This window comes from Manacus vitellinus, unplaced genomic scaffold, assembly GCF_001715985.3.
Source record: "Manacus vitellinus isolate BGI_N305 unplaced genomic scaffold, ASM171598v3 scaffold_31_pilon, whole genome shotgun sequence".
In the NCBI taxonomy this organism is placed as follows: Eukaryota; Metazoa; Chordata; class Aves; order Passeriformes; family Pipridae; genus Manacus; species Manacus vitellinus.
This window is the reverse complement of record NW_021940379.1, coordinates 8,473,903-8,488,353: the sequence shown is the minus strand read 5'-3', so window position 1 is coordinate 8,488,353 and position 14,451 is coordinate 8,473,903. Positions and strand designations below refer to the sequence as shown.

The 14,451-nt window shown below is 46.6% G+C and overlaps 1 protein-coding gene across 11 annotated transcripts in view; it reads right to left on the bottom strand.

Moving 5' to 3' along the window:
• Nucleotides 1-2,272: 2,272 nt before the first annotated feature.
• ARVCF (ARVCF delta catenin family member) overlaps nucleotides 2,273-14,451 on the bottom strand; it is a 165,067-nt gene continuing 152,888 nt past the window's right edge. For 10 of the 11 annotated variants that reach the window (XM_029961102.1, XM_029961093.1, XM_029961094.1 and 7 more), the window contains 3 exons: nucleotides 10,930-11,021; nucleotides 8,907-9,020; nucleotides 2,273-7,530 (listed from right to left, as the gene is read on the bottom strand). In XM_029961102.1, the coding sequence (XP_029816962.1) occupies nucleotides 8,919-9,020; nucleotides 10,930-11,021 (194 nt within the window). In that variant the 3' untranslated portion in view covers nucleotides 2,273-7,530; nucleotides 8,907-8,918. The remainder of the gene's footprint in view (nucleotides 7,531-8,906; nucleotides 9,021-10,929; nucleotides 11,022-14,451) is intronic. The other variant, XM_029961099.1, reaches the window with a different exon arrangement.

Genomic DNA, 14,451 nt, shown 5'->3' with positions numbered 1-14,451 from the left:
AATTCAAATACATTCTAAGAAACTACTGTTACTGCAACATCATCTTACTACAGTTAGAAGACACAGCCTGTTCTTGCCCAAACCAGGTATGAAGTTGTGTGTCTGGAGCACGTGTTTAAGGAGTGCCCACTGAGAGATGAAGGCTCCCAAGGGAAAGAACTCCCCTAAAACAACACAGAGCTTTCAGGAAGTTCTCACAGCTCGTGGCACAAGTCAAAGGCAGCAACTCTCCTGCATCACAGCCCCCCTGCAGGCAATCCTTACCCCAACTGGCATCTGAGCAAACCCACGGGTTTGTACAGAGCTCCCGCCTCCTCCACCGGCTGAGGAGGTGAAGAGCAGCCCACTGGAGAGTCTGAGCCGTGAGCCAAACACTGAATACAGGGCAGAGAACACACAGAGACCTCCACAAGAGTAGCAGCAGAGCCCTGAGAGCCCAACTGTCCCCCCAAGGTGACAGCAGTGATGTGTCCTGCTGTGGCTGCAGTCAGTCAGGACTCAGTTCCAAGGGATCTTACACCACCCCTGGGATTGCTGTGCACGCACTGAGCACAGCACAGCAGTTTCAGTCTTTGCCCTTGTCCCTACACCTCAGTTAACAGCCACACTGCAAAACAACGTCCCGTTTAAAACATCTCCTCTGTCAGCTCCTACCAGGAGATTCTGCCATGGCTGTGCTTCAGCTGCTCAGGGACCTTCCCAGTGAGACACTGGGGAGGAGACCCTCGGGGACAGAATATTCCCCCAAGACACTGCTTAAACCTTAAACAGATGAGGGCTGTGATATTTCTTGCCCATTGTTACCAGGTTAACCTTTCACCTGCAGGACTCACTGCTTCTGTTTGCCCAACCTGTGAGGAGCTGGAAATGAAATCATTTTGACAGCTATAAAAGGTCAGTTGTAAAAACAGCATGTTTGTTTTAGCTCAGTACCTTACCTACAGCATCTGCTGTTCATTGCCTATTAGTGCAGCCACGAAGGAAACATCGATTCCTGCAGAAGAACCCTGACGGTACCGGGGAGCAGGATGGGCCCAGGAGCAGGATGCTGGGCCCAGGAGCAGGATGGGCCCAGGAGCAGGATGGGCCCAGGAGCAGGATGCTGAGCCCAGGAGCAGGATGGGCCCAGGAGCAGGATGCTGGGCCCAGGAGCAGGATGCTGAGCCCAGGAGCAGGATGCTGAGCCCAGGAGCAGGATGCTGAGCCCAGGAGCAGGATGCTGGGCCCAGGAGCCCACATCTTACCAGGGCACCAGGGAAACTCTATCCTCCAGCTGCAGGAACAGATCCAGAGAGCATTTTACAAAACTGCTGGGAATGCTTTGAAGACGTGCAACAAGGAGGGCATAATAAGGAAGGCAAGCTGGAGGCTCTTAACAGGAGCCTTTAGTGCTGTGAATGGTACAGGGAGGAATTCACTGATGGCAAACTCTGGTACTGGCAATGACTGATCAGCCTCTCACTCAGAGGAAACCCGACCTCCACTGTGCCTGCAAGGCCTGGCAGAACATCACCTGAGATTACTGCCCGTGCCAGGGCTCACGGACACACGGGGTACCTACGGGCTGTTTGGGGGCATCGGCCTCCCTGCTGACCTCACCAACACAATGAAGGTCTGCTGGTGCCTGGATATTGCTTTAAATACATGGGTGACTCTTCAGTATCAGGATTTTTTTCCATCCCACAGTAACAAATGTGAATTATTTGGTGCATCCCCAAAATAACAATTTCTCATGTCAACCAAACTTCATACATTGCTACAATCTGTTATTCTTACACACTTCTATTCATGAGAATACTTGCACACATTTCAGAAATGGGAAATCGTTGTAAAGTTTTATTTTATTAACAAGTTGGTGATTTTATTACCAAGTTGGACTTTATCACCAAATTGGGAAAGGTTAATAACTTCTCAAATGGAAAAGCTATCAACAAGTTAGGTTTGTGCTCACAAATGTGCTGGCCTTTGAACAGTGATGCAGATGTCTTTCCCACAGAAATATGCCTGTATATTAAAAAAAGAAAAAAAAATCCCACGATCTACAATCCAGGGTTGGGCTACAACTCCAGCATCTGGCAGCGAGTCAAAAATGTTCAGCTTTAGTCATTTAAAGGATATTTCCATTGCCCTCATTACCACTGACCTTTTGCTAACACAGAGCACTGACCTGAGCTAGGGTTGAATAATCCCCTGCCACAGAAAACTGCTGCTGCAAAGCCAAGGAATATTTGAGATACCTGAGGTAACAAAAAGATAACCAATGGCACATGTATTCTTTCCAGGCATGGTTTATTGAAAACACACCAAATTGTTATCCTACATACCTGGTTTCTAACAAGCATTCTACTTGTCTGCATTATGGAAAGATCCTATAATAATAATACATTCTGTCACGGTAACATTTGTTCTATGAAAAGCATAATCCACCTTTTTTTCCTCTTCATACTTGTAAAATCAAACCATTCTAGGTGTTTCAGTTTATAGTACAGTGTAAATACAATGCAAAATCCCACCAGTCTAAACTACAGAGAGAATGTTGAGCAGTATTACAGAAAACACATTGTTGATTTTTTTTTTTAATTCTCCTACCATGAAAATTTTAAGGCACATGATAGTTACAAACACATTAGCTACTAATTACCAGTAAGCTTCTTAGTCTAGTTATTTTGTTTCTCTGAACAGTAAGAACCAGATTGGCAGGCCTTGTTATATCCTCACTATCTTCCTCCTCACCTTGGACTTCACATCATCCTACCCTGATGTCAAACCTAAGACAGAAAACAAAGGTTCATAATACCTTCCCCTTAAATGCACTAAATTAGTTACTGTACCAGTAAATCAGAGAATTTCTCTGTCAAAGATAAGGAAACACCAGATTTTAGGGGCATCCAAACAAAGAAATTTTGCAGGAAACTACAGTTATATAAACACCTTCAAAAGCTGTGAGAGCACAGCTCCAGCCCAGCAGCACAGCCCGTGGCTGGAGGCACTGGCACTGGAGGTGTCACTGAGTGCCACACTGGGGGTGTCACTGAGTGTCACACTGGGGGTGTCACTGAGCACAAGGGGCTGTAACCACCCTTGTGTGCCCATGGGGCTCCTGAAGCTTGGCTTCCTCAAGGGTTTGCCATGTGCCTCTCACAGGGAGCTGAGCCTGTGCTCAACTTTAAGGCAGGTGGCAGAAGGGAACTCCCCACCTTCAGTCTCCTGAACTGCTCCAGGATGCAAACTGCCCTTCCCAGCACGAGCCTTTCGCTAGAAAGCATTGCTGGAACCTGCTCCTCAGGGCAGGCACGAACTGATGAGCCTGCTGCAGCAAACACACCACCCTGCTTTCTTCAGGTGTCCCTGACAGCCAGTCGGTTCTGGTCAGTCCCTTCTGGGACATCTTGGCAGCAGGGACAGGATTTGCTTTCCCAATGCTGGTGCCTTCGGAACCGGCAGGTCTGAGTGCACGGAGCAGGACTGGGACAGGCAGGTGGTGTGCCCAGAAGACACTGAAGGTTGGGACCTGTGGCTGCCCAAGCCGTTCTCTGGGGAGCATTTCAAGCTGACAACACATCTTGAGTTGCACTTATGGCTAATATGCTACTTAATTGCAAGACAGAAACAAACTGTCCTAAAGCCCTGGCTTTCCGCTCTCCTGCTCGGATTCTGCAGACGGACAGGCCGACCTGGGAAGCACAACTGCTCACACACCAACACCCAAACTAACTGGGTGCTTCTCCAGGGGAGTCAACACACGATTTTGGTTTCTTTAAACCTCCACAGCTTAACAAAGGTGCTTGTTCTGCAGTAATCACATGCCATCAGAAGTCTCCCTCCCCGTGTTATCTTGGCCCTGACTGGGCCATCCAATTTCCTCCTCCTCTTTAGCAGGAGCCTTGCAACACCATCACTTCCTTCCACACCCATCCCTCCCACTAGAATTTCACAGGTAGAAATCTCTTCTACCCCAGCCCTTTGCAGGCAGATTCCCTCCAGTTTTCACAGTGAAGCCAACAGGAAAAGAGGAGGTCACATCCATGAGCCCTAAAAATCACTGCCTGCCTTTTAGCAGGAGACTCCAGCCCCTACTGCAGCTTTAATCACACACATTGCCACGTTCCCTTCTTTACATACAGTCCCTGCTGCCAAAACACAACAATTACGGGTTCATCCACCCACAGCCCAGAACAGCTCCAACAGCCAGCCATGCCTGTGCCAACGAGGGCAGAGGGGAGGGCAGGGGTGGGCACACATCCCCCCAGGGAGCTTCTGGCCACAGACAGAATGGACACGGAATCCCCAGACCTGTTCCAGGTGCCCTGTGCCAGCCCTCAGCTGTGGGCAGTCTCACGTGCGAGTCACCCCCCAGCCTGTTTTCCTTCCTCAATATCCAAACAACAGTTTGTTGAGAAGAAAAAACCCCACAGTAATGTCGAGGATGGGTTATTGCTACATACTTGGGAATGAGCTGTCACTGTAAGGCATGGGAAGGGGAGGGGTTAGACGTGTGATTGCCAGGGGAAGCCCTGGCCCATCCACTTGGTATCTGACTCTGTGACACACCATCCTTTGCTTCTCTGCAGCCACAAACCACACTGTCAGCTCACGGGTCTGCTGGCTGCCATCACACTTACCCCAGGAAAACAAGGACTGTTTGCTCCAATGACCTGGGCAGCCAGTGCCATCCAACCTGGCAGGGAGGGTTGTCAGCACAGGGTGCAGTGTAAATACAAACCAGACTTTTGGGGGGAGTGGGATAGGGTCTGAATTTGCTTCTCAAACACTCCTCAGTGTTTTTAGCCCACTAATGACAGAGACTGAAGTAGATCCAATCCAGATTTTGAGTGTCCCTGTAGTGTGCCACTAAGAGCCATGGGATATCTGGGATAGGAGGTCATGACCATAACTGGCCCCAGTCACTTCACTTCCCCCTTCCTGTGGTTTTCTCTGTTAACCTCTTGCTGGCTTTGAAATATCTGTACAATAACTAAACCACAAAGTCTTAGCAGAGACTCCTTTCAACAGTCAGGTCTTTATTTGAAGTGAACTTTTGTTCAGACTCCTTTGGTAAATATATGGTTTGAAGTAGATCAGGGACAGACTGACAGCACGGCCCTTCTCTTACACTGTTCTAATCAGCTACAAAGCAGGTTCCATTGCTAATTACTGAACGTTTTTAAAAAAATCCTTTCATATACAAAAAGAATACACCAAGTACATAACCAAAAGTGATATAAAACTCTTCTGTGTAGCTTGGTTAAAAGGGTCTCCGCGTATTGGCAGAACAAGTATGAAAAGAGCACCATTGATAGAATATACAGTCAGACGATGGAGCTGGTCTCACTGCCACACTCATGTCTGCACAGAGAGACACTGCCTGACACAGACAGTCACAGACACTGCCTGACACAGGCAGTCAGACACAGACAGTCAGACACTGCCCGACACAGCCACAGCCCCTCCCTCTGCTGCCCCTCAGCCGCTGGGCAGCTCTGGCCCAGCAGGACTCTCATGCAGGTGAAAATACAGACTTTGCTCTCTTGATTTGCTCCAAGCAACTTCACCTTCCCCAGCCTCCAGGAGTGACCACTGCACACACGGGGCTCAAAAAGGGAGGGTGCGAAGGAGCACACGTGTCATCCAAATCACTGACAGCTTCTGGCATCAGTCTTTTCCCTGAATCAACAAATGCTTCCCTCTCCTGCAAACTACTTTACATGGTTTTGTTAACCTATCCTCTGCACAACAATATATATATATATAGATATATAGACTTTTTTATTTATTTATATATATGTATTCATGTCAAATTTTTAATATACTCAAGAAGATACAAAGCTCTTGGTACTTGCTTTTTTTTTAAAGTTTTTAAATCTTTTTTTACAAAAAAATGTAGATGTTTACTATTACAGTAATATTTTGGGGGAGGTGAGGTTGTTGGATATTTCCCCTTTTTAATTAGAAAAGAAACGGCAGGCACTGAAAACCGCAAATGATGTTTGCTGGACTCAAAAATGTGCTTTCCAGTCACACCGTTTTTAGGAGCTCGTTTAAAACTAAATGTGGCAATCAAAGAACAGTGGCAACCAAGTAAATTCAGCAAAAGTCCTCTCGTGCTACTGATGAGACATTTGCTTCCTGTTCTCATCTGCTGCCCTCCCTTGACCAATGCCTGGAGAAAATCGGTGATCTGAAGTTATTTAGTTCACCCATTTCCAGACCCTGCAAACACAGAGCACTTCTCTGGAGGTGAACGTCCCCCTGCACAGAGCAGGGGAGGAGAGCTGCTGCCCACAGGGGCATTTCAGGCCAAATCAAATATGCAATCCCAAAACAAAAGCAAAGGAACACAGAAACCATGATGATGATTTTAAAAATGCCAAACCAGTTCCCTTTGTGGCATTTTTCATGAGGATCTATAGCCCAAAGCAAACATGGATCCAACAGTGAAAAATTTACCATCAAACCTAAGTGACAGACCCATCTAAAATTTATAGCGTTTTCAAAATAAAACATCCTACAAAAAAGCTCTTATTCTCTTCCAATGTCGTAACAGCTATGGCAAAAGTAGTTGTTAATCACCATCAATGCAACAGTGGTACATTTAACATGGAAAAGCTCCTTATTGCAATCTTTGAGAATATGAAAATAAAAAGCCAGGCAACTTCATTTCTCAGCACAGATTTCTGAACCAGGGACACTGAAACCTTCCACAAACTGCTTTTCAATATGTGGAAATAAAAACAGAGACATTACAGAATTCAAAAGGCAGAAGTATTGTACACCAGATTATAATGACAATATAGCACTGTGATTGATATAGCTTACTCTAAAAGCAGATTATACAGCTTGCATCAATTCTGTCATCCACTCTCCAGTTCGTTTGACTACCGTTTAATAGTTTTTGTTCTGCATTTTCTCCCTTCACTGAAATCCAATAAACCCACTCAACATTCCTGCACTTTCTGTGGAAATAATAAAGAAAACCTGAACATTTTTCAAAAAAGCCTTCAAAAATGTTAAGAGTCACAGTTCAAAAGAAATCCCCCAAAACAAAAAACCCAAACCAAGGAGCCCCAAGCCAGGGAAGTGCTGTCATCCTCACGGTGCCCCTGCAGTGGCAGCTCCAGTGTCCCCAGCTCCTCTCTCACTGTGCCACCGCTCGACCTTCCCTGCTCAGTGTGGCACCGTCCCCACGCCAGAGTCACCCGGGGCTGCAGTGACAGGGACTTGGGCTCTCTGCTCTTGCTTTTCTTCTTGCAGGAGCAGGAGGAGGGAGGGGGAGGTGGTGGCTGTCCTGGTGGGGTGTAACCGAGTTCAAAGCAGGCTGTGGCTGTAAGGCAGGGTGCTCTGGGTGCTCCAGGGGCTCCGGGGCCATGGCAGGGTTCTCCCCACACCCTCCTGGAACCTGCAGAACCTGCAGCCTGCCAGTGATGCAGCGCCCTCGAGTCTGAATGGCAGTGGTGACTGATGAGATCCTCTGTGTCGATTCAATGTTTGCTTCTCCCCCTCAATTAAAAAAAATGTGGTTGGACTTTAGCCCTGCAAAGCAAAGTCAGAATTGGTTACTACCAGTCAGTGACATGGCCTTCGTGATCTCCATCACCTCGTGACAGGACAGTGGCTGCACGTGCCAACCTGTCCCCAGCACGGGGGTTCCTTGGAGGGTTTGTCTGGGAGAAAATGAGCACAGACTGTTTCTCAAAGGACCCTGGTGTAAGGCTCAGGGAGGAGTGCAGGAGTGGAGCAGGCACTGCTCACACACCCTGAGCTCAGCCCTCTGCCCCAGCCAGCACAGCCCAGCCTGCAGCACTGCCCAGCCAGGGGAGCCAATGGTGCAGGCTCTGCTCTGATCTGGAAGAGCACCTGCCCATGCTGGAAACCTGCTCTGGGCAGGGGCTTCCAACCCAGAACAGAAACAATGGCAAACACTCAGCATTTATACCAGACTGAGAAGGAGTAGGGAAAAAACATCCAATACCACCACCCAAAACCATCCAGGAGTTTTCTCTCCCACTAATGCAAGGGATTTCCATGTAGAATTATGGACAGATGATGGTTCATTTTTGGGATTTGGGCCTTTAAAGGTCTGTTGTCCACTCCGATGGGAAAGTTGCTCAGTGCCTTCCTGACAGTCAGTAAAATTTTCCTTTAGTCATAGCCAGGGGCACAACACCTGCTGTTCCAAACACAGCATCCTCTGCTGGAGTGCCAGGAGGGATCACCAGGGTAACTCTAGCAAGGCAGCAGGACACAGATTAGCAGTGGCAGGAGCGAAGAAAGGCCAGTGACATTACCAAGGAATTTGGCACGTGGCAAAGGCAGACAACCAGAAAGCGACACAAAGGCACCTTTCTTTAGTGACAGAAAAAAAAAAAAGAAATTGAGAAGTGGGAGCTGTGGGTCACTGCTTATTGTGTAACCAAAATTATCTCTCCTTGCAAAGTAACTTGTGTACAGTCAGCAGCTTTCCTGCAGATGGGCAGGGCTGTGGAATACATGGGAACCTCAGGGGACATCCAGAAATAGTCAAGGATATGCTTTTCCTTAAATCTCAGACTAATCCTTATAATGAGCATAGAGGGGGAAAAAATGATTGGAAACAGGAACACACCACTCAAATTCATTCCCATGGCCTAACAGCAGAAATATTTTACATTTCAGCTGACAACCAATCATTCACAATATTAATTTGCTGCCTGCTTATTTGACAGGTTATTTTTTAATCAAAGAGTGGTGTTTGATTGCATTTCATTAAAGATACACTGAATAATGTAAACACCACTTTTTTTTCCAAATGCATTTTCATTTATCTGAAAGCACCCAGTTAGCAGTTAGACTTGAAGAGATTCCACAGTGATACAGATCATGCACAGAGAAGTTAATCACTAGCCCCAATTACCATTAAAAGGACCTACCATGCATGCAAATTAGACCCAGGAGTCAACAGGCTGGGGTTTAATGTCACGGGCATCCACCAGATTCACCGAAGCCCTGTTACTCCTGTTAATGTTTTTCCTATTTGTGTCATTCTGCAGCACAGGGTGAGGAGTTAAAGCAAAACAGAGCGGATTAATCAAACAAAACCACCAAACAAGTCAGCTTCAAGTAGCACAAGGGAAAATTAGTGGTAGAGAAAGAAACAAGATCAGCAAAGGCACAGTACTGACAAAAGCATCTGCAACAGCCAAGAGGCTGCACTGCCCTGCAGTTGTTGCTCAGCATTCCCAGTCTCCCTGGAGCCTCGAGGCTGTCACAGCTCCCAGGGCCACAGGACCCCCAGGACAGCTCAGCCTCAGCACAGGGACAGGGACCAGCAGCAGCTGCTCAGCTCTGCCCAGGGGAGGGCAGGGCCCTGCACACCTTGGCTGTGCCCAGCAGTCTGAACTCAGGTCACCCTCAGGCCCCCAGAGCCAGGAGACAGCACACACTGGGGGTTATACACTCTCAAGGTGAAATGGTTTTTCTCTTTTTCTCAGAAAATCAAAGCAGCTACTCACTGAACTCTGAGTTTTGCTTCACTTCAGCCATACACTGGAGTTAGGGCTGCTTGGACCACTTTAATGAATTTTGAGTGGCAAAAATAACGAGTACTTGTTAATTTTCATGCCTTGGCCTATTTTCTTTAGAAAGACATTTTCTGCCAAGCTTCTGTTGACCAACATTCTTGTACCACTTCCTGCATCCATTCCTGCTGCATCCTTGCAAAACATCTTAGAACTGTGCTGAGGGACCTAGAAAGTTCACTTTGTTGATATTGGCTCAGGCACAGCCACCTCTTGCCAACTGGAGCAGGGGAGCAGAGTGCACAACTTGAGCAATCCAATGTGAGAAACGTCCAGCCAGGTCACAGCCATTCTCCAGGGTGTTCCCCAAGGAAAGGCAGGACACAGCAGGAAAGGCCTGACCAGGCAGGTTAACAGAGACAGGCTGCTGCAGCAGGACATCTTCCCAATTCACGATCTATGGAAATATTTTTCTCCAAACCACATTTTTATTGCCCTTGTTCAGTGATGGGGGTTTTCCTTTCAGCTGACTGAAGTGTAATTCTTTCTGCTCAAATCACCTGGATTTTCTGACATTATCAACAAGATGTTGAAGGTTATTAAGGACAGCCTTCTGCACAGTAACAACAGTGTTTCCTACCACTGCCTCTTGTTTCGATGAACCCTCCCCTTCCTTCCCAAAATTACTTCCCAGGGGAAACCCGAGCTGTTTTGAGGCCAGGGAGAACTGGTGGCCAAAGCATTAACAGACTTTTAAAAAGGCCACTGAAAAGGTACAACAATGCAACAGAAATTACACAGAGCCTGCTGAGCCACATTTGCACATAACCCACAATACAAAAAGCTGTGTGAAGTAAGATTTCTTTTTTAAATTAGAAAGTTGTCTAAATTTGGGTTTTAAAGGCACACACGTAACTGTGCATGTCTCTCCTTCCTCTCCATCTCCTTGGTCCATGCCCATAGTCCACCATCAGGACTGAATGAGTGCTGCAGAACTGAATGCTGCTCACCACACTGCTCACACTGCTGGACACGGACACACAAGATCACATCTACTTCTCGAGGTGGAAACAATAAAGCAGTGTGAGAGACTGAAGAGAACAAAGTCTGAGCACAGTTACACACTTTAGGGCCAGGGAATGCTGCCTGGACAAGGGTGACAGAACAAGCACTTTCTATTTTTACAAACTCATCCACTTACAAGAATACAGCAGTTGCCTGCATTTGCTCCTGCACCAGAAAGCAGCATTTTGTTTTTATTTCTAGTCAGCCAAGCACTGAATTACAAAATAATGCCTTTATGTGGAGAGGAAGAAAAATAGGAAATGCCCTTTGCAGCCCCCAGGTGAGTAACTAGCACGTGTTCCTCGCTGAGGGCACCAGCCCCCCTTCCCCTCAGAGGCACTGGGAGCACTGGGCAGGGAGAGCAGCTCACTTTTAAAGGTTCCTTCTCCGAGGCATCGCCCGAGGGGTCGCTGCTCTTGTACTTGCGCTCCTTGTCGCGGTGGTCGATGGTGGAGTATCCATCTGGGGAGAGAACAGCACAGTCAGGCAGCAGCACAGTCAGGCAGGAGCACCCACAGCAGCACAGTCAGGCAGCAGCACCCACAGCAGCACAGCCAGTGCTGATGTGGGCACAGTCCTGCAGCAGAGGAACAGGAAACCAAACCATCCCACCCCGCCGATGCCGGCAGCCTGCGGCTCACGGGCTCCAGCTCTGGAACTTCACTGTTACAGCTAAAAACAAAACAGAAGAGCCCTTTTTTATAGCACTGTCAGATGCTGGCACTCATTAGCAAGCAGCACTGTTTTCATCCCAGCCTGCTGCACTTTTTAGTGTGCCCAAGGAAAGCAGTGAGTTGTCATCTCATGCCCTGTGGCTAATGAGCTCCAAATTCAACCCAAATCCTGAGTTCCTTGCTTAGCAGCCTGATTAATTGGCTGTGTTCATTCTCTGAATGCTCTGCAGCACATTCCCACTCTTCCTGAGCCTGACTGCTGGCAGGACATGACGATAATTTGGAAGAGTCCTCATAAGAGCACTGAGAGAAAGGGCCTGTCGAGTTGGAGGAAATGTCGCTGCAAACCCTGCTGTACCTGGGCTCACTTTCATTACCAAGGAGCACCTGTTGGTGCCTCTTCTCTTGACAACTAAGGAAGAGCATGAAAGCTTGATGAACACAAGGAATAAAAGTGTGAGAGGGTTTTATGAAGAAATGGCTCTAATTATTTCAGAACCTTTCCTTTGAATCACTGTCAGCCAATGCAAAACTTAATTTATTTTCATGATGCATCAGATTTCCCTCATTATCAGTGACAAATAGATCCTTGCCTGCTCTGCTTTGACAGCATTGTAATCTGGAGTAAATGACATCCAAATTTATAGCTCCCTATAGGCTTTTGTTTTCCCCTATGTAATTGAGGGATCATTAATGTTTTCCTATCCTGACAAACTGGGTTTTTAGAACACCACAAAAAGGTTTTACATGAACTATCAAAACACTCCCCTGTCTGTTTATTACTTGCCTGCAACAGGCCATTAAGAAAAAAATGAGTGATGTGTTTGTGGGGTTCCTGTGGCATAAAGAGGCACCGTTTGCCCACATGACACCTGCACACACAGCCAGTGACTGGCACCAGAGCCCATCCCAGAGCTGCCCATGGCCAGGTCAGACTGAAAGAGCTGCAGTCTGTGCACACAGACCTGCAGCAAGCACCTCAGGCACCAAATATTTATGACATCCCGGGCAGTAACAGATTATTTAACCTCACTGCCTAAAAATAACTAAAGCATTCTGGAGTTATTCATGTAGCACATAGACACAAAGCATGAAAACAGTTGTTACACAACACTTGACTTACAATTACTTGTTGACAATGAAGATGCCTGACATTCTTGGCTAATCCTTTTGAACAAAAAGAAAAAAAACAGCTGCACACCCAGCTACCCAGTCAGGGCTTGCAGGGGAATGTGTGAGCAACAATTCTCTTTCAGATGACAGGCATGGAACACTGCTAGTAAGCCATGGCCTAATCTAAGGATTCATCATTTATTTAGGACTAAATAGGTCACATAGGTATGTATTAAATGATGGAAACATGGTGACTGCCCCAAAGAACCAAACTTGCAGCAACTGAGTGGCAGCTTCTCACAACCCAACATTATTTGCAGTCTCAAGGATGTACTGGATCACTTTGCATTTTTGTCGTGCCATTATCATGGGTGATCCAAAAGGAGTTGCCAAGATACAAAGGAACATTCAACCTTCCCCCAGAAAGCAACAGCCACCAAGTGAAGGATGGCAGCTGTGATACTCCCAGGGAGCAAGGTCATTAGTAGAGACTGCAACCACACAGAACTGAGAGCACAACAGATCTTTAATACTACTAAAAAATTAAACCCCCATGCTCAGCCAGGACACAGCAGCAAGAGGAAGATCCAGCTCTGGCACAGTGGCAGTAATCTAACAACTAAGAGGGCCAAGAACTTTGCTGTTGGTGTCCAAGTTCCAGCAGGTTTTGCAATCCCTCCTGCTGTGTGTGGTCTGTGAGCACAGCAGCACGAGTGGGGTGCTTCCAAAATCCACACACTGTGCTGTGACCCTGCCAAGACAAGCAGCAACAGACAGGCACTTCATGATTTGATCTGATAAAATGAGAAATATCTTGAAGGAGATTGCATCAGAGAAGTAACACCTCACTGCCCCAAGGACCAAAGCTCTGCAAAGAAATTAGAAATACTGCTTTTCCCATGTTTCAGATTCATTCTAAGAAGCCATCAGAATTAACTGTTTCTGTGGCACATGGAAGATCTCTACAGAGCTTGCTGCTGCACAGCAGAAGTGCTCACTCTAGAGTGCAAAAAGAACAAAACCTCCAGAATACAACAGTCCACAACAAAGTTATAGTCAGAAAATATAGTCTAGAGCAGCTCCTTACGTTAGTATGCCCATAAGACAAAAACCACTAAGCATTTGGAAGAGCCTGAAGGGAAGAGATGAAATACTAAGTTGCTATTCCAGTTCCCTGGAATTAAGGATAGGAAACTGGAGAAACTGATTTAGTCTCTTCTCAGCTGAGCTCAGAAATAGCACAGGGTTAAGAGTCAGTCACTCAAGAGCTGCAGTCATGAAAACCTGACAGATATCACCTCCTAAAGGTGATAAGATTGGAGAGCAGAATGGCCCAGAGAACCTGCCTGATGCTGTGCATATGCTGGTAATCTGCATTTGGTTTTGCACTCAGAGCTGTACCAGGAACTCATGACAGCACAAGGTAACAATTAATACTGAGACTACAACAATGAGCACTGCCCAGACTGCTGCAGCTGCCAGCACAGCCACCCTGCCAGGCAATCCTCTCGGAAGGTGTTTTCTTCCATTGTGGGAACAAATGTTTCAGTGTTCCCTTAGGCAAAATACAAATGGACAGTTGATTCCTGGCAGGTGGCATCTCATTTTTCTAAGAATACAAAAGGTAATAATATACCTGTTATTTTGCTTCCTGAACGTGCTTGGCTTTCAGCTTGGTTCTAACTTCCTATTTTATTCAGCTACAATCACAAATAGCAGTATAATATCAAGCTGTTTCATCTGGAGGCATTAATATAGGTATATTTAAATAAAAATAAAGTCAATTGGAAGAAATAAAGCAAATTCTTGAGAGACCATATAGCACCTTTATCTACCTTGGTAAAGAAAAAACTCCTCCCAGTCTTACACTACAGAGCTTATCAATCTCAAAGCACATCAGTGCCAGTCAGCAGCTGAGCTCAGCCTAAAGGAAAAGCCAGGCTCAGCTGGGTGCAGGTCAATGAAAAGTGGAGCCAGGAGTATCACACATACTAACTTGTCTTGGGTATTACCTACAAAGCAAAGGCAGAAGAGATTTAAACACAAAAAACACCCTGAGGTAAATTCACAACTCTTTTTTTTCCTTTCTGAATCCCCAGACTTGC